The sequence below is a fragment of the Aquarana catesbeiana genome, linkage group LG05 (genome assembly GCF_042186555.1).
Source record: "Aquarana catesbeiana isolate 2022-GZ linkage group LG05, ASM4218655v1, whole genome shotgun sequence".
Taxonomy (NCBI): domain Eukaryota; kingdom Metazoa; phylum Chordata; class Amphibia; order Anura; family Ranidae; genus Aquarana; species Aquarana catesbeiana.
The window spans coordinates 477280873-477307227 of NC_133328.1; the positions used below are offsets into that span (position 1 = coordinate 477280873).

General features: G+C 41.0%; 1 protein-coding gene across 7 annotated transcripts in view; it reads right to left on the reverse strand.

Annotated features, from left to right (window-relative positions):
• OSBPL1A (oxysterol binding protein like 1A) overlaps nt 1-26355 on the reverse strand; it is a 185867-nt gene that overhangs the window by 48033 nt on the left and 111479 nt on the right. For all 7 annotated transcript variants that reach the window (XM_073631484.1, XM_073631486.1, XM_073631485.1 and 4 more), the window contains 2 exons: nt 15560-15725; nt 6833-6992 (listed from right to left, as the gene is read on the reverse strand). In XM_073631484.1, coding sequence (XP_073487585.1) covers nt 6833-6992; nt 15560-15725 — 326 coding nt within the window. The remainder of the gene's footprint in view (nt 1-6832; nt 6993-15559; nt 15726-26355) is intronic.

A 26355-nucleotide genomic window follows, 5' to 3' on the forward strand; every position in this document is an offset into this window, starting at 1 on the left:
AAACCATAATTAAAGTGGAACTCCACTCAATCAGCATTGGCCATTTTAAATCCTTATTCTGCTAGCATTAGTAAATGCATAGGAAACTATCAGTTTGCATGTTCTCCCTGTGCCTGTGTTGGTTTCCTCCAGGTACTCCGGTTTCCTCCCACACTCCAAAGACATGCTGGTAGGTTGATTGGCTCCTATATAAATTGTCCCTAGTATGTGTATGTATAAATGTAAGTTAGGGACCTTAGATTGTAAGCTCATTGAGGGCATGAACTGATGTCAATGTACAATATATATGTGTAAAGCGCTGCAGACGTACCTGTAATAATAAAAAAATAAAATTATATATAGGGATGTGTGTATATATATATATATATATATATATATATATATATATATATATATATATATATATATATACACACATATATATATATATATATACACATATACATATACATATATACACACACACACATATACATATACACATATACACACACACACAAACACATATATATATTCTTGCTTTAAACTTTTTCATCAAGTACTTCCTTATTTCCAGGCCTAGACAAATGAGGTCATACATTCTAGAAGACTTCAGGAGGAAAGGACAGGATTTCTCAGCTAAGCACACCCTCCTGCATGCACACCTGAGCGAAAGGCAGATGGATTTCAGGAATTATTTCTGCCTGAATCATTTGCCCTTATTCAAGATGGCCATCGCCAGGAATGCTAGTTGGTGTTTTTCAAAGTTATTTCTCAGCAAAATAAAGCATGGAGACATGGGTGGATGGGTGAGTTTGCTTTGAATATTAAAAATGAATTAAATAGGGTTTTTGGTTTGTGATGTTCAGATGGAATGTAGTTCTGCTTTAAATCTGACAGAGGTTCTATATGATCAGCACTCTTTCCAAATCTAGAAATAAAAGTGGCTGGAGCCCTACATCTACATTTTTCTTGGTGCAAATGCAAATGTGAGATATTCCACTCATCAGACCTTCAAATTGATTTCAGACTGCAATAAGAAAACTCTTCTTGAGTAGGGAAGGGTCAGACACCTTTCAGGTTTTTATTGTTGGTACAATGTCTATTTGGGAATTATTATTATTATTTTATTTTTTTTAGGGAGAGAGAAAGTGTGGTAAAACCTCCCAAAAGAGAGACACAGTCGACAATGAAAACCTGAAATGACCTTTTCCACTTTAACCACAATTTTTTTTAGCTATGGTTGGGCTTTCAACATCAAAATTATTGACCAATGGTTATTCAAAATAATTATAATAATGTGTTTCTTAAAAGGAAAACTTAATTCCCCCCATCCCCTTGCTTTTTTCCCCCTTCTCCCTAACCAGTTATGCAGGCTGTCCTTAATTAGCATCCCAAGTGCATAGCAAATACAGTGTTGTTCTGATGTGATCCACTGCTCAGGTGACACAGCCCGGGTCCCCTACCGCCATCTTCCTCTCTGATATCTGAGCCATCCGTCTCTTCTGGGTTGTTGCAGCCCCCAATGACACGTTAAAAAATTGGGAGGTTGCAGGGAGCAAAACTCCCTTTTGAAAGTGGATGTAACAATGTCCACACATTGCATGTTCCTTTAAATAGCCACAATGATTTTAATATCCTGAATTTTAGTTACTTTGTCATTCTTCAAGACGTGCAGTGTAAGTTGTGGATGATACACAAAACATATCAATAATACCGCATAAAATGTAGAGTGAAAATCAATAATTGGTGTTATGCTCTAGGTAAAAACTAAAATAACAGCAATAATTAGAAAGTGTTGTAAAAGAAAGTGGACATCTGAAATCAAGTCCTAAATTCTAATCAAACAATTAAACCCAAAAGTATATCTATTTAAGGACACTTCTAGTACATATCTACATTCCCTGATGAAGTCACGTGACTGTGACGCTAGGCGTTGGAACAGATAGCACCACGAGCGGCAAGCTCGCAACCTGACATCACTTCCGGTGCCTATGTTTGTTTTTATATTTTTTAATGTGAGTACCGGGTTATTTTAAAATTTAGTAAATTCAAAGTTTCAATATTCTTCACGATATGGGCCCCCCTTTCTTTCCTCTTATACACTGGCATTGGACCTCCCCTTCGTTTCCCTTGCATCGCTGAGCTGCACAAACGAGAAACTACCAGCTGCACAAACGAGAAACTACCAGCTGCACAAACAAGAAACCACCAGCTATCCACTACAAGAGCTTGGATTTTGTTGGATGCAATTTTTTCTTTCACGCTGTTACCTTACAGCCAATTCACACAAAGGTGCACTTGCACTGAAGAAACCAACCACTGAGTCGCTGTTCATATTCTCTGCACAGAATGCTAACTGGAGCAGCACTTCACAGCTTCAGTTTACTGTCTATATGGACACTATTCTCTTGGAGCACTTTTTTATTCACTTGAAGAGTTTAATTTGGACAATTTTAATTGTATGCACTTTATACAGTATATTCTGTCTGAAGATTATATGTCACTTTTGTCACTTTTATCACTTGCACTTTATATATTAGAACATATCTAGGTTGTTCACATTGTTCGATTAGAATTTAGGACTTGATTTCAGATGTGTCCACTTTCTATCTACTTTAGTTTTACAACACTTTCTATATATCACTGTTATTTTAGATTTTACCTAGAGCGCAACACCAATTATTGATTTTCACTCTATTCTTTGTGTTGGTTTCGATTGACCAATTAGGTGTTTGCAGAAACTGGTATGGTCCATCCCTATGGCCACAGGTAGCGCGGGAATAATTAATTTTCTTACCGCATAAAATGTGCCACATGGTAAACAGTAATAATAAAAGAGATGTATGTAAACACAAAAGCTGAATGCAAAAGACAAAATATGTCTGTTGTGTTTACACTCAGGCCTGTAGAAGAATGCAATAAAGACATTGGAGAAGTGTGGTGTACATTTCATCCTGACAGATCATGAAACAATGAACATGCTGCAGAGGATCCACTTTCAGGGTACGTAGCAAAGGTGAATAGAGATAATGATACAAAATGTGTGCCTTTTGATTTCCAGAAACACACAGGACACAAATTGAGCATAAATATCCCACAATTCCAAGCAGACAAATATACAACATGTTCCTGTACAGACCGTAACACATTTAATTCCAAAGTGGCGGGGGATCAAATGAACGGAAACTAAAAAGTTACTGGAGCTGCATTAATAAATAATGTTTAAATAAAGGAGGGAAGCAACAATGTAAAACACAGCTCAAATAAACGTGCCTTGGGTTCATAGATTGTAGTCTTGATTATACTGTACGTTTCACTTAAATACACTTACTAAGTCCTAAAATAACCACAACCGAAATAGCAAACCATAGTGTGTGTGTCAGTGTGTATGTGTATATATACAAACACACACTATACATACATTGTGCGTGTGTATATATTTAATTTTATATACACACACAGTATCTCACAAAAGTGAGTACATCCCTCACATTTTTGTAAATGTTTTATTATATCTTTTTCATGTGACAACACTGAAGAAATTAATTACACTTTACTACAATGTAAAAGTAGTGAGTGTACAGCTTGTATAACAGTGTAAATTTACTGTCCCCTTGAAATAACTCAACACACAGCCATTAATGTCTAAACCACTGGCAACAAAAGTGAGTACACCCCTAAGTGAAAATGTCCAAATTGGGCCCAAAGTGTCAATATTTTGTGTGGCCACCATTTTTTTCCAGCACTGCCTTAACCCTCTTGGGCATGGAGTTCACCAGAGCTTGACAGGTTGCCACTGGAGTCCTCTTCCACTCCTCCATGACGACATCACAGAGCTGGTGGATGTTAGAGACCTTGCGCTCCTCCACCTTAAGTTTGAGGATGCCCCACAGATGCTCAATTGGGTTTAGGTCTGGAGACACGCTTGGCCAGTCCATCACCTTTACCCTCAGCTTCTTTAGCAAGGCAGTGGTCATCTTGGAGGTGTGTTTGGGGCTGTTATGTTGGAATACTGCCCCGCGGCTCAGTCTCCAAAGGGAGGGAATCATGCTCTGCTTTAGTATGTCACAGTACACGTTGGCATCCATGGTTCCCTCAATGAACTGTAGCTCCCCAGTGCTGGCAGCACTCCCACCACCATGTTTGACTATAGGCAAGACACATTTGTCTTTGTACTCCTCACCTGGTTGCTGCCACACACACTTGACACAATCTGAACCAAATAAGTTTATCTTATTTCATCAGACCACAGGACATGGTTCCAGTAATCCATGTCCTTCGTCTGCTTGTCTTCAGCAAACTGTTTTTGGACTTTCCTGTGCATCATCTTTAGTAGAAGCTTCCTTCTGGGACGACAGCCATGCAGACCAATTTCATGCAGTGTGTGGCGTATGGTCTAAGCACTGACAGGCTGACCCCCCCCCCTTCAACCTCTCCAGCAATGCTGGCAGCACTCATACGTCTATTTCATATTTCCCAAAGACAACCTCTGGATATGACGCTGAGCACAAGCACTCAACTTCTTTGGTCGACCATGGCAAGGTCTGTTCTGAGTGGAAACTGTCCTGCTAAACCGCTGTATGGTGTTGGCCACCATGCTGCAGCTCAGTTTCAGGGTTTTGGCAAACTTCTTATAGCCTAGGCCATCTTTATGTAGAGCAACAATTCTTTTCTAAAGGTCCTCAGAGAGTTCTTTGCCATGAGGTGCCATGTTGAACTTCCAGTGACCAGTATGAGAGAGTGAGAGCGATAACACCAAATTTAACACACCTGAGACCTTGTAACACTAAAGAGTCACATGACACTGGGGAGGGAAAATGGCTAATTGATCCCAATTTGGCCATTTTGGGGTGTCCTCACTTTTGTTGCCAGCGGTTTAGACATTAATGGTTGTGTGTTGAGGGGACAGCAAATTCACCCTGGTACACAAGCTGTACACTCACTACTTTACATTGTAGCAAAGTGTAATTTCTTCAGTGTTGTCACATGAAAAGATATAATGAAATATTTACAAAAATGTGAGGGTTGTACTCACTTTTGTGATTATATATTTGCTATCACAGTTGTGGTTATTGTGTGAATACATACACAGTGAGGGACTATTGACCATCTAGGAGCACAGCTCTATTAACAGAATAATAACCACAGCATGCAAATTCCTCACTGCATCATCTCAGTGTAAAATTAAGTGGTAAATGCACTGATGCTGTCAAAAAAGAATCATCATTAGAGAAAAGATCCGTCTGTCAGACAGGTTCACAAGCATGATATTACTGCCATGGGAAGCACTCGTGCAACTCTAGCCTTAAAGACCGCTCATACTCTTAAACTAGACAATTATACCTGCTTGATCAGTATATAAAAGTTTGCCCCATTCTCAAACCACAGGGAATTGCATCCCCCTCCACCTCCCTGACAACCCTGTCCCTTTGTGGCTATAACAGCCTGAACTGTTTAGTGGTGTTTTTTTCTGGGAAGGCTTTCCACAAGATTTTGCAATATGCCTTTGGTAATATGTGCCCATTCAACTAATTTGAGAGGTCAGGTAGTAATGTTGGATGAGAATGCCTGTCTTGCAAATGGAGTTCTAATTCATACCAAAAGTGTTCAGTAAGGTTGAGGTTTAGACTTTGCGTAGGCCACTTGATTTCCTCCACCCCAAATCAAGGCTTTATGGAGCTGATGTTATGCATAGGGGTACAGTCATGTTGGAACAGAGAAGGGTCTTTCTAAACCTCTTGCTACAAGGTTGGACATGCTTCACTGAAAGGACCTGAACGCAATTTGGTGGGATGTCTACATATCATCCAATGACATTATCTTCTCTTTTCTAATATCCCCTCCGAAATTGTATTTTGAACATATATGGATGAAAAGTAAATTAAACCTAAAGGTGGTGTAGCTGTATTAGCTATCGAGTACACAAATCAGGGAAACATTGCCAAAGTAATTTCAACTTTAGACTAGTTGAGTTTGTTCAAGATCACCCCCGTATTTAAACAGCTCTGCCGATTTCTCCTTCAGCCGAACAGACTAAAAAACACCCCAAAAAAGGTTTAAAACACAGAATGATCCTTGTCCATAAAAGAAAGTGCAGCCATGCACGGTGTTCCTAGAGGGTCATTGCATACATGGTAAGCAGCTTTTCATGAATAAACACTTAATTTTGCTTAATTAGTAGTTTTGCCATGTACACAGGAATAAGCAACATTAACCGTTTCATCTCTTATCCTTCAAACAAGCTTACAAAATGTTTAAATTATGTTAACAGAATTTCTGCTAACAGTGACTGTCCCCTAATTGGTTTAATATGACAGACCTTCCTAGTGAATAATTTTACTTCCAACAAATTATTAAGGCTCATTAGGGTTTACACATTACTCCTTCAAGTACAATTCCTAACTGCAGCAAATCCTAACTGCAGCATTATGATTATGGTTGCCTTACATGTTGAAGCATGTCTACTGTGGTGTGCTAAAAGAATATCATATACTGGAGTTTGGGAGCAGATGTCCTTATACACATCAGGAATATAATGAACCTCCATATAAATGTCTTTATTCTAAAGTTCCTAACAACAAAAGCCCTTAATTTAACATGCACAGTCATGCTGACGCAGGTAAAGTAATTGTGTTCATTGTACTACAGAAGCACATAAAGATGTACATAAACTGACATTGTAACGTTAGCTGGACCATTTAATAGGCCCGTGTTCCTTGCTATCATTTGACTACCATGGTTACTACGGATGGATGTCTGCCTGTTCATAAGCACACGTATCAGAATGTAGCACGGATTCACCAATGCATTACAAAGATTAACTCCAATTCCCCCGCTAGCCCATTCTTACCGGTGTTTTTTAATGCCATTTGATGTGGCTTCTCCCCCGGTGGGCTTCTTGACATCAGACATGCTGCCCTTATTACGGTGGAAGCTTAAATCCAAACTCTCTTCTGCAGAAGAATTTCCAACGGTCTCAAATCCACTCAAGGAATGATCAGACTCTGAATCTAAAAGAAGCACAATTGTGTTACTGAAATACACACTCCCATCCGCACAGTGACAACTGAAAACTTCTCACATTCGCAGAGCACTGAAACCCGAGGAGGTTACTTTGTTATGTTGACAGGCTCCATCCACTAACAGATGAATCTCTCCCTGGATCCTAATGAGTTACACTGAGAAACAAAGGCACCCTGAACCATTTTATTTACTTTAAACTGAAGTAAAACGCATAAAAGATGCCCAGCCTGCATTATACGAGATGTAAATTTTGCTTCTGATAGGTCTGATAAGAATAAATTGATTACATAATGAAAGAAAATGAATACAGAAAGCGTTGGTATAGTGGTTTTTAGACATGCACATAAAAGCACAGACACTTTTCTGGTCATGTGTAATCCCTCTTGCAGAGCTGCAATAGGCGAGGAATCATCGGCAACCCAACAGCCGCTACATCACTACTGTGTCCTTGCCGAGTTGTAATAATGTAGTGGCTGGTGACTGGAAACAGAGGGCAAAGATGGGAAGCACCAATCGCTAGATAGACACGCAATATCTCTTCTTTTTACACAGTGCTTTTATTTTTGGCAAAGGTGTTGTACTGGAAATCGGATCAAAATTGCATCACACTAGTGTGAATCAAGCATAGGGATCATGTACACATACAACTATGCTTTTGCCAACTTTTCTTTAAAAAAGGTGCAGGTTCCAAGGCTCCCACCCTTATACAAGTTTCACTGCTTAGTAGGTAGCCTGGAGGAAACATGCAGAATGGATGTTAAAAGATTTTACTGCTGATATGACTTTTCCAGCCAATGAGTTTTCTGAGGATCACAAGGATCAGCATGACAGTCCCTATTTATGCTCTTTTAACTACAAGTCAGCTTTGGCAGTTTACATGTTTCTATCCTATCCTCAGATTCACTTTAATAAGCTGCACATAAAGACAAATATGTGTGACTACATAGACATCCTGTTGATCCTCTCTAAGCTGTCCATATGGAGATCAACTATGCATCAAGTTTTGAAAATTTTATTTTTTTATATTCGATTGAGTTGATTGCGTCACCATGACATCACTTCTATCCAGGAGACGCCCGGAACCTAGCCAAGCCACAGATTGCAGCATACACTACATGCTGGCTGGAGAAAACTTTAAAAAAAGATGCTGCATATACCAGATGCCAGGTTTTAGGCATCTCAAAATGTGAGTGATTTTTACCTTTGTTTCTTATCAATTTTGAATAAATCTACGGTTTTATGCTATGTGGTATTCCACCACAGTTTTTTCCTGCATAATATCATTTGAGGACCATCCAATGAGGTGTTTAGAGGATCCTATATAGGGGTGGATGCCCTAAAAATACAAGTGATCCCAATAGGAATAGGAGACCTAGAGATTAAACCCTTTGAGAGAGCTACCACCTAGGACATCACCCAGGGGTGGATTCTCCACAGGCGCAAGTGACCATACTAGAAATAGTTGGTCCACATCAGGGGTAAGTCCACATCCATGTGGGGCACTTGAATTAAGCACTAGTGGAGCACCCGTTTTATTCTGAAGATTTTAAGCATGATCAATTTAATCACTTTATGGGACTTGTATACTTCTTTTTAGACTAAAGCAGTTTATGAATTCTAGCGCAATGTTTGACTATGATTACTATGAAGCTGGGAGTTTTCAAAAACTGAATGAGGTGAACTTCACCATTTGGCTTGGGAACTGTGAACAGGATGGAGTATAAGCCTTGCTCTGGATAGCGGCAGTAACCCCCCCTGCGAACAGAAGCTAGATCTACCCAAGAAACAAAATTTGAGAGTTTGGCAAGGAGACCAGTTTATAGCCCTTGGAAATGACACACTGGACCCAGACATCATGGCCGACAGATATCACCCCATTCTGACATGTGGGGGCGCTCCTTCATTGGGAAGGGGGTTGGAACAAGACTTGGCTGGCTTGGAAAGTTTGTTCCAGGCCTCCAGGAGGAAAGGAACTTTTCCTAGCGTTATGAGTAGAAAGTCTATCCATGGAAGCAAAGCCTTCTTTTTCTGGGGGAGGGGAGTACTCATACCTCCTTGTGATCTCTTTATACTTATGCAAGGAGGGACCAAATAAGCATTCACCTTCAAAAAAGGTAGATGCTTTAGTCATTTCTTGCACAGGAATTTTGTTGACCAGCAATTGAGCCAAAGAATCCTCCGCATATATGGAAAGAAGACTCTTCCTGGAGATTTAGCGAAACAAGTCCGCTAAGCTGTTCACGCAGTAGCAAGCCCTAGTTGGAAGGATCCATTAAAATGAAGCTAGTGTCTTGGGCCATAAGTTTAGTCCAGACAGCAAGGGCTTGGTAAATTCCCATGAAAAAAAAATGCAGGCTGCATGGCAGGGCCTGTCAAGATAAAACGGGCCTTAAAGTGATTGTAAAGGCTTGTTAAAAAAAAAAAAAATATAACAAACATGTTATACTTACCTCCTCTGTGTAGTTGTTTTGCACAGAGCAGCCTGGATCCTCCTCTTCTCAGGTCTCTCTTCGCTGCTCGTAGCCCCTCCCTCCTTTGAGTGCCCTTGCAGCTTGCTACACGGGACACCCAAGCCGAGTCAGAGCTCCTTGTATCCATTTGACATGGAGCCCGACCTGGCCTCACACCCTCTTTCCCCTGATTAGCTGCCTGGCTTTGATTGACATCCGCAGGAGCCAATGGCGTCGCTGCTCTGTTTCAGCCAATCGGGAGAAGTGTCCTGGATGGCTGAGGGGATCGCGGACATCGCTGGAGAGAGAAGGGGCTCAGGTCTTTACAACGCCTTTAAAAAGGAAAAAGGGCCTCTAACCTTTTGTCCACTGGGTTCTTAAATGCAGGATTATCCTTTACAGGGAGTGGATGAGTCTAGTTAAGACAAGAGATGGCAAGGTCCACTAACAACAATATATAAAACAATGAAGAAATGTGCATGTATTGCAGATAAATATTTACTTCTTTTTTTAAATTTCGCCTGGGCAAGCTCTTTAAAGAGCTTTAAGAAAAAAAAATAATAAGTGTGCATAATGCAGGAAAAAATATGTGCATTTAGTAATTCTTTCTGAGGAGTATGCATTACACCCGTGATTAATAGAGGTCAGTCTCCTGCAGACACTTCTTCCAGCTTGTCCACCCATACCTCCATACAGGCGGACAGTTACAAAGGTGGAGAAAGGGTCAATGAACTACGAGAGGACTCACCAGTGCCCCCGCAGTTCATTAAAAACTACAATCTGTCTGCTGCAGTGGCAGACAGGACTTATAGTTCCATTCATTCATAGAATGCTGTGAATGAATGACACGGCTGTGGGAGCGCAGCTGTTTTTAACAAGTGACAACGGGTACGGGGAGACATACAGGGGGCCAGACCTGAATATGGGCGTAACATGCTCCAAAAAGGTGATCCTAGCCTTTAAAGGCCAATATCAATATTTAAAATAAATAAATAAATAAATGCACAAGTTTTTGTAGGTTTAAAAAACGTGGATAATTTTTTTTTCTCAGAATCCTGCAGAGCATTGCACCCGCGACCAGTGGATGGTGGTTGCAATGTCAGGCTCATCTCATAGTCTTACTACAGTAATGCACTCATACCCCTGCATGGGCTGTCAGTTTCCCCAAAATACAGGTGTAACATGCAACCGGTTACTAAAGGTAACCATTTTTTTAAAAGTGTAAATTCACCTTTAGGAAGATTCCTATGGGAAATCCCCCTATGCAATTCTGCATTCAACATTAGTATATAACAGTGATGGCGAACCTTGCCACCCCAGATGTTTTGGAACTACATTTCCCATGATGCTCATGCGCTCTGCAGTGTAGTAGAGCATCATAGGAACTGTAGTACCAAAACATCTGGGGTGCCAAAGTTCGCCATCACTGGTATATACCATACATAGCTCCTCCTGCTAGAAATGGTGAAGGTTCTCCCATTAAAGATGCGGCTGTTATGGGTCCTCTCCAGAAAAAGTGCTGGCCATTCAAATTTTGCACCTGCAGAGTTTTAATGGCCCTAAGCAATTGCTAGGTGGGGCATTAAATGGAAAATAAATTTAGCCAATCCTGCAGATGGAAAGGAATGAGGGTCCAGAGCTTTTTAAAGAGAGGAGCCAAAACAGCTGCAACTGTAAAGATGTACAATTGCATTGAAGGGGTCTGAAAATATTCCTGAAAGGTCAACTTACATTTAAATTTTAGCTAGAGTAAGGAGAAGGTGGAACCATAAGAAGTCTTTTATAGCGGTTTGTTTTACTGATGTTTGCATCTTTGTTGGCCAAAGGTCCCCGTATGTTCCTTCATTATGATGACAGTCAGGAAATAAGGGAAAATGCCATAGCAGAAAAATATCTAGCAATACAAATTAAACAGGTTCTACACCCTTCCCCACAACTGACAAAAAAACAAAGGCCTGAAGTTGAGAGCCTGAGATTTAATATAAAAGAGATACATAGCTTGCTTGTGTTAAAGATTAACTCCACTTTTGTTGAGAAAAAAAAACATTACCCTCTGTGTGATCTATGTACATTGCAAGAATTATAACAATCTTTGTTGCAGATTCCTACCTTCTTGTTATTCTGAAGTAATCCCTGTATGTTCCTCTGAGCCTCAGTGATGAGTGGGTCTAATGGGAGTGGTTTCATAATTATCTATCAGGTGTGCACCTGCAGGGTACTAATAAGGAAAAATGCTGGGCCTGCATCCCTTTAGATGTGTTTCTACTGGGAGTGCCTCACCAAAAATGAAATTTTTGTTGCATGGGATGCTTGAAATCTAACTTGCATCTTAGGCAGACTTCTGGGAAAATGGGTGAGCCAATCACAAAACCAGGAAATTATGTTTCTGGGGAGTGGTCAGTACACTCTGTGTACAGAACAACTCCAGTTAGCCATTTTGCAGTGCATTCTCAGAAAATTAAAGTGGCTGCAGATTGAAAAGGAAAGGTACTTTTTATTAACATTCAATTACAATATGTCTTGTGTCGCAATTGTATACGCTATATTATTTTTCTTCCCCACAAAAGTGGAGTTACCCTTTAACTGTGTTAACTCATACTCTACCTTATTATCTTTTGCAATTATGAAGAGTTATAAAAGGAATTTGGGTTGTTCTTTGCCAGTCTAAAGCCTGGTACACACTACACACTACTGAGAGCTCAGCCCGGAGTCGCTCAACTAACCATATTAAGTTGGTCAGGCCATCTCCCCTGCTGAGCTGCTGTGTTCTGACTGGGGGACGCCCCCCCCCGAACACTCCGATCAGCGCTCTCTGCCATTGGTTGAGAGCACCAATCAGAAGCCGGTTGGCTGCTGATTTTCCAGCATGTACGTCCAACAGACACATGGGCCGAATGTCAGCCAGTTTCTTTTGAACCGGCCAATGTCTCCCGACATTCGGCCTGTGTGTATGGGGCTTAAAGCTGATCACACAAGGTACAATCTGGTTGTTTAATCTTCTTTAGATTTACCAACAACTATGCAGTGTAGGGGTCTGCCTAACAGATTGTTTGTGAAAGCTATCACATTATCTAGTTTAAGAAACTCTAAGGGCTGGTTCACACAGGGATTGCATGGCACCATGCAATTTGGTGCCTGCAAACACTGTTCATTTTCAATTTGCGTTTGGGGTGCCATTAACAATACACTGGAACCCCTTGCAGGATCTAGCAGCAGGTAGGAGGACCTATATGTCTATTGGAAAAATACACTGACTCCTGCATTCAGATCGCAAGGGCAGAATATTCACCTTCGGTGCAAGAAACGCCTTTCATACTCTGTGTTCTGGTGTGAACAGGCCTTAAAGTGGATGTAAACCTGAAATTTTTTTTTTTTTTGTTTTTTATGTCATAATGTAGAATATAAGATTTCCTATCATTTGAGCCCAGTCTTGCCACAGAGTTAAACCAGCTCTGAGCAATCCTCTTTTATTGTTCAGTGAGATAAATCTTGACAAACAGAGAAAAACTTTGTCAAATCCTCCCCCTTGCTGTGAGTGACAGGTGATTTACATATCTCGTGCACTAGCATAAGACATGCATTGTTTTTTAATTCCCACCCCCACTCCTTTCTTCAGCAGCTCTGCAAGGATTGGCTGTTTCACACCTCAGCATGATTTGGCATGCTAAAGTCATGTGGCTACTTTCCTGTCTTTTCACTGGATGTTAGAGATCATAGCAGAAGTTCAGTGTAAGAAATACACACAGGAGAAAATGCATATTGACAAGGAGTGTAGAGGTGGACGGGGAGTCTACTGACATCACGACTCCACCCACCGAGCTCCAGACAACAGACCCACCCACAGAATATGCAGTTTTTCGGGTCTCATAACAGACAGAGGGGAGACATTTGACAGGTAAAGATACATGCAGGAGGCATGTATATCCTTATAGATAACCCCTATGGCAGTAGTTTAGAAAGGATGACATTGGGTTTACATCCACTTTAAAGTGGCCGTTAACCCATTTTTGTTTAATGTTCCCATCCTCTGCACCATTATAACAACTGTCCCTGTGTTCTGTAAAAAAAACCTCCCCGATTGTACCCATATGAGCATGGCTCCAGCCACTCAGCTGATTCCTCTTCTCTCTTGGCTCACAGCTGCAGTGGATGGGGTCGAGCCTTCCCACTGACGTTAGCCGGGGAGAAGGGGAAGAGAGACAGCGCCAACAATAAGATGGGTGTCGGGAGCCGCGTTCATATAGGTACAATCCTGCAGTTTTTTTTTACAGAACACAGGCACAATTATTATAATGGTGCAGAGAGGATGGAAGCATTTAACCACTTAATCCCCGGACAATTTGGCTGCCCAAAGACCAGAGCACTTTTTGCGATTTGGCACTGCATCGCTTTAACTGACAATTGTGCGGTCGTGCGACGTGGCTCCCAAACAAAATTGACGTCTTTTTCCCCACAAATAGAGCTTTCTTTTGGTGGTATTTGATCACCTCTGCGGTTTTTATTTTTTGCACTATAAACAAAAAGATAGCATCAATTTAGAAAAAAAAAAACGCATTTTTTTCACTTTTTGCTATAATAAATATCCCCAAAACATATATAAAAAACATTTTTTTCCTCAGTTTAGGCCGATACGTATTCTTCAACATATTTTTATTTATTTTTTTTTTTTTTTTTACCAAAATCGCAATAAGCGTTTATTGATTGGTTTGCGCAAAATTTATAATGTCTACAAAATAGGGGATAGTTTTATGGCATTTTTATTAATAATTTTTTTTCACTAGTAATGGTGGCAATTAGCGATTTTTATGGTGACTGCGACATTACGGCGGACAGATCGGACACTTTTGGCGTGATTTTGGGACCATTCACATTTACACAGCGATCAGTGCAATTAAAAATGCATTGATTTCTGTGTAAATGTGACTGGCAGTGAAGGGGTTAATCACTAGGGGGCAGTGAAGGGGTTAAGTGCGTCCTAGGGAGTGATTCTAACTGTGGGTGGGCGTGGCTATGTGTGACACGACACTGATCACCGCTCCCGATTACAGGGAGTGGTGATCAGTGTCCTGTCACTAGGCAGAATGGGGAAATGCTTGTTTACATCAGCATTTCCCCATTCTTCCTCTCTGTGAGACGATCGCGGGTATCCCCGCGGACATCGGGTCCGCAGGACCTGCGATCACACTCACGGTGGTCGCGGCAAGCGCGCGCAAACCACTTCTTAAAGGGCAACGTACAGGTACGTTAATCTGCCTGTACGTGCCCTTCAGTTTGCAGAGGGGAGGGTATAGCCAGGTATTTCAGGTGATACGGGGGGTCCAAATGACACAGCACAAGCACAGTGCTGTATAACATGCTTTAAGGGAACAGGACCTTTATTTACTTAATTTGGGTTAACAAACGCTTTAAGACAGATGTAAGCGGTTTACCGAGTGTTACCACAATGCACAAAATTAAGTGTGGGGCATTACAGTGTTAATCATTTTAAATACACCCAAAAGCATCTAGCTTGCCTTTTAGAGTGCTACAATGGGCAGATGTAAGCTACCTGTGTATTGTGACATGCTGAGGTGAAGGAAATGCTGCTAGCCTGTTACAACTTGAATGAATGAGCTGTCTTTTTACAATGAATGTCAATGTGCATGCGATATTACACTGCAAAAATCTGAATAAGCCCTTTAAGGGATTGCAAAGTCAGACTTTAATGTATATGGTCAGCCCAAGAAAACTAGTTTATTTAGATGTATACTAATAAAATATATATCATTTGTGAGTTTATGCACTCAACCTAAATATTTTGTTTTAATGCACACAAAATCGCCAATCATAATAAAATGTGCACATTTACGTTAAACAGGCATTGTCTTGCCTAACAAATCATTCCCAGTGTCAATTTGGGATTACCATCTTGGGATAGTAAAAAACAAACATTTAAAATCAATTAAAAAATAGGCTCCAATTGCTGTCCATTTGATGAGCTGCTATAGACTTGGCTCCGCAATGATCAGTAAAGCCATCATGTTCATAGGTTAATATGACCTGTTCATATAAGGGATCTTCGAACGTGCAGAATTTTATTAAAAACAGAAGAGAATAAAATGTACCTGAGACGGCATCATAGAATTCATCCTCGCTTAGAATGCTGTGGTGCGGAGGTGTTCCTTTAACCAGAGACTGTTCCAATTCGTGGTGTTCAGTAGCCAACGTCTGTAAAGCCTCTGATAAGATCTTAGTTTTCTCTTGCTCGTGTTCTAGTTTCAGATTTCTCACCTAAAAAGGAAAAAGAACATTCCTGTGTCAGTTAACTACCTGTAAGGTAAATGAAGGTGACAGATGGAAATTGAAGAAATTTGTGAAAAAAAAAAAAAAAGAAGAGTGTAACATGAGCTAGCGGAAAAGAAAATCTCAAGTCATATACAGAAATAGAAAGGACAATTCACAGGCAATACAGGCAACAGTGACTCCTATATACTGGTAAGGTTGAAGCATAAATGCCACGATTTCTGAATCGGCACTTTATCTCACATACCGTGTCATCACAGTTACTTAAAATTTTAAGAATTCCTATAATCATTATTGTGAATTACATGAATACATATATCTACATACCTAAAACAACTAACATTTGTTTATTACTGCAGTCTGTACACACCCTGCTTTTTTCGTATGGCTGTCCAAAGTCAGATATCTATGATGTACTCATCTTTGTATTGTTGTGTAATTTGCCTCCACTTGCTAGCTTAGTGATCAGTTTATCTTGGAATGGACGCCTGCTTTAACATTTAACTTCATATAATGTGTAAACGTTAAGATAGGTGATACAGTTTTATGAGCCCCCTTAAAAAAAAAAAAAGTCAACAGTAAATACAATGATTATGTGGAATTTAGGATCACATGCTGATGAAATAAAAATGTATTCTGGAAGTTATCTGCAATATGAAGGTCATTACACTTCAAGAATCCCACAAAAATATACCCAGGAAGAGCTTTAGGTTTGCTGGAGCCCAATTCCAGTCATCAGGCATTTTGCCCAAGTAGTTTTGTTTCTCCACAAAAGGTCTCTCCTTTGTATGCCACAACATACTATATGCCAAAGAAAAACAAAACGCCTTAGAAAGTGAAATTCTGATTAAGTCTTGCCCTGCAAATTGCCATAGTTGCTCCCACAAGCCCCCCAAAAAAACCTGATTGCTGAAATACCCATGTAAAGCACTATAATCTGAAGATGAATTATGGATAGGTCATGTGATGCTCTGGTTTGACTAAGAGGAACTTAATGTGACCCTTTGGACTGGATGAAAAGTACCAGTGAGCTCCAGTTCACCTCTTGGCCTTTATGAGCTATGCTATTCAAATAATGATCAAAAAAGCTGCCAAATGATACCAGCTGACTAGTTCTTTGAATAAAACAAAAAACTGACTTAAAAATGTGAAACTGGCCACTTACGATACACTTTCCATGTCAGAACAAGAAATCTAGTTTTGGTGCTGCAAGCAGCATCTTTGAGACGCTTTAGGAGCGGTGTATACACCGCTCCTAAAGCGCCCCTGCCCATTAAAAACAATGGGCAGCGCCACCAAAGGTTTGTGGGCGCTTTTAACCCTTTTTCGGCCATTAGCGGGGGTTAAAAACGCCTGCTAGCGGACGAAAAGCACCGCTAAAATGACGGTAAAGCACCGCTATTTACCACCGACACCGCAGCACCTCAGTGTGAAAGTGCCCTAGGAGTACAGCATGTTCACTTTCAAAGTGAATTTTCTTATTGCAAAGTGAATTTCACTTAGCTTAGTGAATGAAGTAAATTATGTGCAAGGAGATAACAGAATTTTTGGTGACTGGATGATTGAAGTCAGCACAACTTCACCTCATTCACTTGACAATGAAAAGACAAAAATAATTTTTGTACTCGCTGTAAAACCCATTCCCCAAAGTTTCCTCAGTTGTAACTAACAGTCCAAAGAGTAAAAAAAAAAAAAAAAAGCATGAGGGCCCCCCTTTTTCCTCCCCTACTACCTTCTGCCCCCCACTTTGTTTTTTCCTTCACCCGAGACCCAATCACCTCCTGGTATATTTCCCTATCAGAGAAGACTGCATTGGCCATAGTTATTACCCCTCCAATTTCTAATATGCCCTCCCCTGTCACTTGACTTGCGTTACTTTTTTTCCCAAGGAGTGAAAACCTTGATGCCCATCCCCTCTCCCCAACCACTAACAATTTCATTGACTTTGCATATGTCTCCTACTGCCAATCTAATTATGCTAATATGATACATTTGATAAATGATACTTATTTTTTATTTTTCTTTATCTATTACGACACATGTTATGGCAATGTTCAAATATAAGAAGTCTCTGGAACCAAACATTCCAATTACTCTCTTCCCTAACAGCGATATTGACCCCTCCTACCCCGGCTTTAGCAATTCTACACCTAGGCATAGAAAAGTTCCCACCAGACTATAGACCCGTAGTGAGCCACATCCTGTTAGAAACGCAAATACTAATTCTACGCAACTAGAAAAATAAAACTACCATAAACCTATCTGATGTTACAAAAGCAGTCCATAGGAACTACATGTTCGAACGTCTCATAGCAAATAATTCTCTGCAATGCAATATATTTGACAAATGTTGGTCTATATGGCCTAAAAAGTAATAGCGATCAATAGTGTTTCATAAAATCGTTGTTTTATGTATGCTTCAATCCAGTTCTTACATTTAACTGATATTTTATTACTGGTCACCGAGCACAACTCCGTATATGGAGGTATGTTGTGTAATTTTTAACCAAGCACAAATTTGTAATTGAATGTATATAGTGTATATCGAATTGTCTTACACTGTTATTTATGAAAAACTCAACAAAAAAGTATTGGAGAAAAAAAAAAAAATTAAAAATCGGATCATCTTGTACAGAGAAAGATTGGATTTGTCGAATGTTGTAAGAGTGTTCCATTGTAAAGTGTTGGAGTGGAGTTGAGATGGAACTGCTTCAAAAGGTGTATGTATACCATCAATCTTATCCACTGCAGCATTTTCTTCTGCATGTTTAAATCCCTTTCAATAGATTTTTATTGAAAAAATAAATCACCACTCTCTTCCCACTTGTGCTCATAGGTGTGCACTTTTACCTCAGCCATTGGACCCCTTGAATACAGGCAATCATGCATAGTTTGTATCTCCTAAGAGGATAATAATCCTCCATTCTCACCACAACTTGTATCATAACTCGGATCAAAGAAACGACACACACATAGTGCCCACTGAAACTTTATTAAAATCTGCAAAAAAAATGTGCACTCACATTCCACAGCGCTCTGCATAAAACCAGCAAGGGGATACTTAGACGTCCATTAGAACGCGCTTCTGCAGTTAGCCACTAGGATTGGCTCCCCTACGCCCAGCATGATGACATCAACACTTAACTTGGCATTATCTGAAAAGGGTTACAGTATCTGGAGACTGAAATGTGGCTATCATTCAGCGTTGCATCAGACAAAGTTCAGTGTGATGATCAGCTGGTCAACATAGTTGATAGTTTCCATGCTTAGCAATGTTGACCAGTCAACCAAGGTTTGGGACATAAGCGCAGAGATGAGAAAGAAAAGAACTTGCTGGAAGGTTTAGGTCTAGGAGAACCAGGCCCAGTCACTGTGGTATAGGAGGAATCAATAGATTCCTCTAATTTTAAAGTGGAACACACAACCAAGATCAGTTTTCTTCTGTTTTGGAGAATTAACTGCTGACTAAAGTTCAGCATATCGAGCCTCCTAAGGAAGGATGCGCCCAATAATGAGTCAAGATGTGCCAACAGCAGAAATATTAGGCATCTCTGCATTTGATTCTGGTGGGGAAGGTGGCAGTGGGCATTTTCAGCCCGTGTAATCAGGTGAAGCAACAAGTTGGATGAAATGAGTCATGAAATTTTGCAGGACAGAATACCTCTGCTATAAGGCAGGAAGAGGAATGAGCACCCATGACAAAAGGGGGAAAAGGGGGAATCAGAAATGGCTGCTGACACAGACGGTTCACGCTGAGAATTGAAGAGCAAAAATCTTTCTCTGTGCCAAACAAAACCTTGCATATAGCACAAGTTAGGTCTAGATCTAAATATTCCCCCACAGCCGCAGGGCAACTGCCCTTTCCTTTTGTGCCAGACACACTGCATATGCCACAAATAGGGGTGTACTTTTAAGAAACAAGAGCCAAGAGCCAGGGACAAATCACTGGAGAGTGGGAGTCTTTGCGGGCGCATTGCTTACGCCCTGCACACGGGCAAATCAGCTTCCCATAGACCGCCATGTGTCCGACGCCTGGTCACTCTTAAAGCGATTTTTTTTTTTGCCAAAAGCTTGCCAGAGCACCCCCTAAGGAGGGGCCGCCACTGCTCTAAGTAAATCAGGAGTATGAAACACAAAGATTTATTGGATTATTGCCCTACTTTACAGCAATGATACCCATGAATTATGACTTCAACACCACATTTCAGAAAGTCAGAAGTAACTGTTCTAGGTGTAAATGAGAAGACTGCCATCTGCCAGCAAAACTGACACATTGGAAAACACACAGCAGGAATGACAATTATTCAAATTTCCCTACTCTGTACTAGATTGCTTTCTCTGGAAAGGGCTTATTAGAGACAGTTGTGAAAAGCATTTGAGGATATATGTTGAGGTATCAGGAAAAAAGTGTGATATGTTTACATGAATAAATGCATAAAGTATAATATAAACCCAATCACCACACTGATATAAGCATTAAAGTGGAAGATAAGGCTAATAAACCTATCTTGCATAGCCTGTTTAAAAAAACAGCAGTGTAAATACCCTTTTTAACCACCTCAATACAGGGCACTTACACCCCCTTCCTGCCCAGACCAATTTTCAGCTTTCAGCACTCTCACACTTTGAATGACAATTACTCAGTCATGCAACGGTTTTTTATTTTTTGTGCTATAAATAAAAAAAGACCGTACATTTTGTGAAAAAAATGCACTTTTCTTTGTTTCTGTCATAAAATTTAGCAAATTAGTAATTTTTCTTCATAAATTTTTGCCAAAATGTATACTGCTACATAGCTTTGGTAAAAAATAACCCAAATTAGTGTACCATATATACTCGAGTATAAGTCATCTCGAGTATAAGTTGAGGCCCTAATTTACCACAAAAAAATGGGAAAAACGTATTGACCCGAGTATAAGACGAGGGTGAGAAATGCAGCAGCTACTGTAAGTGGAAAAAGAGGGTCAACAATGCCCATCTGCAGCTGTATACCTCCCTGTGTCCTGTGCATATGTGCATGTATCATGTGTCATGTGCATATGTGCATATGTGCATGTGTCCTGTGTATGTGTGCATGTGTCCTGTGTATGTGTGCATGTGTCCTGTGTATGTGTGCATGTGTCCTGTGTATGTGTGCATGTGTCCTGTGTATGTGTGCATGTGTCTGTATCCTACCTGTGTCTTCCCGAATATGGCGATACCACATGTGTGAGACTTTTACACAGCCTGGCCACATACAAAGGCCCAACATTGAAGTAGCACCTTCAGGCGTTCTACGAGCTTAAATGACACATCTCATTTCTCAACCACCTATTACACTTTTGAAGGCCCTGGAGCACCAGGACAATGGAATTGCCCACAAAATGACCTCATTTTGCAAAGCTCCAACATATAATCTAACATATAACATAACAAAGCTCCAACATATAATCTAAGACATAATGAGTCTTTTGAACAGTTCATTTTTTTCCAGAAGTTTTTGGAAAATGTGTAAAAAAAAAAAAAGAAAAAACGCACTTTTTTTTTTTTTACACAAAGTTGTCAATTTATAAGATATTTAAAACACATAGCATGTATATAACAAAAATGACAACCCCGAAATATCTTAGTTCTGATTGATGGAGAGGGGATAAAACCGAATAGGCCTTAATGCATATATATTCTACTACGACTAGAGAACGGTGGCCTGTTGTCTTAGTGTGGCTTAGATGGGAAAGTTATAGTTATGTTTGGGCTTGAAATCCAATGGATGAATAGAAATCTGATAAGATAATATGCACTATCTCGAGTACAGTTACCTTTATTGCTCTTGTCTGTAAAAAGTTATCTGTTATACAAGTAATAGAGTCGTTATATTCACAAGGTAAATATATTTTTGTACACGTGGGCTGGGGAGGGGGAGGGGACCAGTGGGTTCACCTCTGTTTATTGCTTCCTACGTTCCCACTTAGGCCTGCGCTCGATTACCAGCTTCCTGCTGTTGAGCGTCCTAGCACTAGCGTGCTATCCTCTTAGATTGCTTTGAAGCTCCCTAGAGGTGCGTCACTAATATTCTCTACTCATCTAAATCTCATACCTTTCTCTTAACCCTCTTTTCTCTTCGCTCCTCCTCATACCTCTCTCTTAGTCCCAATTCCCCTGTGCACGAGTGTTATCTGGCTGGGCGTAAAAACTCTAGCTGAGAGCTATGGAGTCAATCAGAATTCTCTCACTAAATGTGAAAGGCCTAAACGTCCCCGAAAAAAGGCGGATGCTGATGAGTGATCTTAGACGCCATAAAGCTAATGTGGCGTTTCTTCAGGAGACCCATTTTAAAAAAGACAATCTCCCGATCCTGAAAAACAAATTTTTTCCAATGGCCTACCACTCCACTTTCGCGACTACTAAATCGCGAGGAGTCTCCATTCTCTTTTCACGATCAGTCCCCTGGAAATGCGCGGAAATAAAACAGGACCCTGAGGGACGATATTTGTTCCTTAGAGGAGATATAGGGGGTCAAGAAGTAACTTTCGCTAATATTTACGCACCCAACAGTCACCAGGATCAGTTCATTGCCAAGACCTTAGAGACATTGACGACATTCACGAGAGGACAATTGATTCTCGGGGGTGACTTTAATGTGCCTCTGATTCCTACGGAGGATACTTCCTCAGGTCATTCCTCAATTACACCGACGATTAGAAAACATATAGCTCGCTCCTTGCACTCAGCTCACTTGATTGACGTGTGGAGACTTCTCCACCCAAGTGAGAGAGACTACACCTTTTATTCCAATCCGCATAAAATATACTCACGAATAGATTTCTTTCTGATCCCACACATCCAATTACATGCCATACGGAGCTGTACGATTGACGTAATCACATGGTCTGATCATGCACCAATTATGCTGGTCTACGCCTTAACTGACATTCACACCTCTAAAACACGATCTTGGAGACTCAATGAAAGTCTCCTACAAGATGAGGAAATATGCAAAGACGTCATCAGGGAATTAGACCATTATTTTAAGACTAATACTACCCCAGACATGGACCCTGGAATATTATGGGAAGCACATAAGGCGGTGATCCGCGGCATCCTTATTAAACACGGTGCACGGGTTAAAAGACAACGTACGGCACAGATAAGATCCCTCCTAGATGACCTGCATAGGGCGGAAGCTAGACACAAACATATACAAACCCCTGCGGATACTGCGGAAATATTACTCTTACGCAACAAAATTTCTGATCTCATGCTATTTCAGGCTAAAGCAGCGATCCAGATATGCAGACGGGTTTCATATGAGTCGGGAAACAAATGCGGTAGGTTACTGGCTAAATCCTTGCAGTCACAGGTATTAGCAAATTATATCCCTCATGTGATGTCATCCACGGGTCAGAAGACTACTTTGCCCCACCAAATAGCACAGGAATTTAAGAATTTTTATGCCTCCCTTTACAATTTACGATCAACACCATCTACGCAGGGCTCCATTGAGACATACTTAGGTAAATCTGGGCTCTCCACTCTCTCTCCCGAGATTAGTAAGACACTAGATGAACCAATAACCCTTGAAGAAATTCAGGCGGCAGTCAAGATTACCAAATTGGGGAAGGCACCTGGGCCGGATGGGCTCACTGCTCAATATTACAAAACACTACTACAGTCCTTGGGGGGTCCCATGCTTAATCTTTTCAACTCCTTAGGGTCAGGAACAGCCTTTCCAAGAGATACACTAGCTGCACATATAGCAGTAATCCTGAAAGAAGGGAAAGACCCTCAGGCTTGTGGCAGTTACAGGCCAATTTCCCTACTTAATGTAGACCTTAAAATCTTCACCAAAATATTGGCCACTAGAATCCAAATGCATATCCCATCCTTAATCCATCTAGACCAAGTAGGTTTTGTCCCAACCAGGGAGGCAAGGGACAACACGATAAAAGTCCTGAACCTCATTCATTCGGTTGATCGTACTAAAACTCCCTGTGTTATTCTTAGTGTGGACGCAGAGAGGGCCTTTGACAGGGTGAACTGGCAATTCATGATCTCAGTCCTGGAACATGTAGGTCTGGGTAGTACAATGCTCAATTGGATAGGGGCACTTTATACCACCCCCTCGGCTCGGGTCCGAGCTAATGGGGTTTTATCAGACCCGTTCACCATTGAAAACGGAACACGCCAGGGGTGCCCTCTGTCCCCACTCCTGTTCGCCCTGTCTCTGGAACCCTTCCTGTGCACCATAAGATCTCATCCAGACATAACTGGGGTTAAGATGGGGGACTCCCAACAGAAAGTAGCCGCTTACGCGGATGACATGCTATTCACACTTACTAATCCAGTAATCTCCCTGCCAAATTTATTACAAGAATTTAGAACATATGGTAGTATATCCAATCTGAAAATTAACCTCACTAAATCTGAGGCCATGGGTATAGGAATCCAACCACGATTACTTGCCTCTCTTAAAAATAATTTCCAATTTAAATGGACCACCACGGCTCTAAAGTATTTGGGTACCCATATCCCTCCCAAACTATCCAAGATATTTGCTCTAAATTTCCCCCCGTTGCTGAAATCAGTCAGGGCCTTATTGAATAGTTGGAATACAGGCCTACACTCGTGGTTTGGGAGATGTAACATCCTGAAGATGTCTATTCTTCCCAAGTTCTTGTATTTGTTACAAGCTTTGCCGATTCAAATACCATCTTCCTATTTTGACCAGATTAATGCCCTATTTTTTGAATTTATTTGGGCTCATAGAAGACCCAGACTAGCAAGACGACTCCTCACTATGCCCAAAATATATGGAGGACTAGCGGTTCCAGACCTTCGTAAATACTACTACGCTACACACTTGACCAGACTCATAGACTGGAACCGCCATCAGACTACTAAACAGTGGACTAGACTGGAACAAACCCAAAGTGACATCCCTTTGAAAAGAGCCCCCTGGTGCTATGATAGCCTCCCAAGAAATGTGAAATCTCATCCCTTGATAGGGGTGACCACACGCATATGCTCATTTCTATTCAAGAAGTTTCGCCTCATATCCCTCACGTCGCCACTACGTCCGATTTTAGGAACGCCAGAGTTCACCCCAGGATACACGGACCCGGTCTTTCAATCCCTGAGGGAATCGAGACTGTTTCAGGCCTCCCATTTTATATCGAATGGCAGGTGGCCTACAGTGGCTGAGCTGATGTCCCCGTCGGGTCCATTCCACTTGGATTTCTGGCGGGCGGCACAGCTTGGCCACTTCCTGGGGACATTGCCGTCCCCCGGGAGTTTTGGCCAAAACCTGACAACGTACGAGATTTACTGCTCCGAGGAGGATATTATGCCTCATGCCCTGTCAGCCACATATCAATTACTCATTACACCACCAGATGACTTCAAACTACACCACATAGAGGAATGGGAGCGAGACTTGCAATGCACACTAACGACACGTCAAAAACAGAATATCATACATTTTACATATAGATCCTCGATTTGCACGAAAATGCAAGAAACGAACTACAAGTTACTGACGAGGTGGTACAATACTCCTGCAAAATTACATAGGATATTTCCATCCTCCTCGGACAGGTGCTGGAGATGTCAGGGGGAAAGAGGTACCATCCTACACATCTTTTGGAGTTGCCCCTTACTGGAGCAGTTCTGGAAGACTGTTCAGTCTATAGTCCAGAAATTCACGGAACGCCATATCTCAGATGAACCGGCCTTCTTCCTGCTCCACGCTGCTCATTCATCGCGTAAAGTGTACAAAAAATCACTGATACGGCACCTGCTGGATGGGGCTAAAGCATGTATCCCTCTGTTGTGGAAATCCACACGACCCCCTTCGGTGGGTACGTGGATCAGGAAGGTGGAGGATATCAAACAAATGGAAGATTTGATCCTGACTTCTAGAAATCGAAATGAATTATTCTCTGAAACCTGGACTAGATGGAACATGTTTATATACTCCGATGAAGGCCAGCTACTTCTGGGAAGAGATAAATAGATGATAAAAGAACCCCTTATGGAGCTGGACCCCGCTGACCCTAGCGAATAAATGCCAGTAGCTTTATACACTAAATGCCCCTCGGGACACATACCGTCTCCAGATATATCTCATATGCACAGTCCCTTCCCCCCCCCCCCCTTTTTTACATATCCTCCCTCTTTTCCCTTCCCACCTCTCCCCTTCTTCCACTCCCCCCTTACCTCCTCTCTCTTCAATTCACTAATCTCTGACTACCTCTTTGTTCCTTCTTCTTCTCTATGTATTGAAAACGGAAAATAAAGGGGATAACCCCAGTCATCCTTGTTCCACTTTAGATAAGGTCTACTTGATGGGTTGTACTGATAGTACTGGAATATATGTGATGCATCACTTTCATCATTTTCTCATCAATGGAAGTTTGACCTGCTTGATGTTATAACCCCCCGATGAACTATGTACATTTACCTTGTCATTTATGTGATGGAGTTGTACCCTTATTTGTGTTTGAATAAAGTATAATTTGAAAAAAAAAAATGACAACCCAAAATACATTCTGCTACTCTTCCAGAGTGTGGCGATACCACATGTGTGAGACTTTTACACTACCAGTCCACATACAGAGGCCCAACATTGAAGTAGTACCTT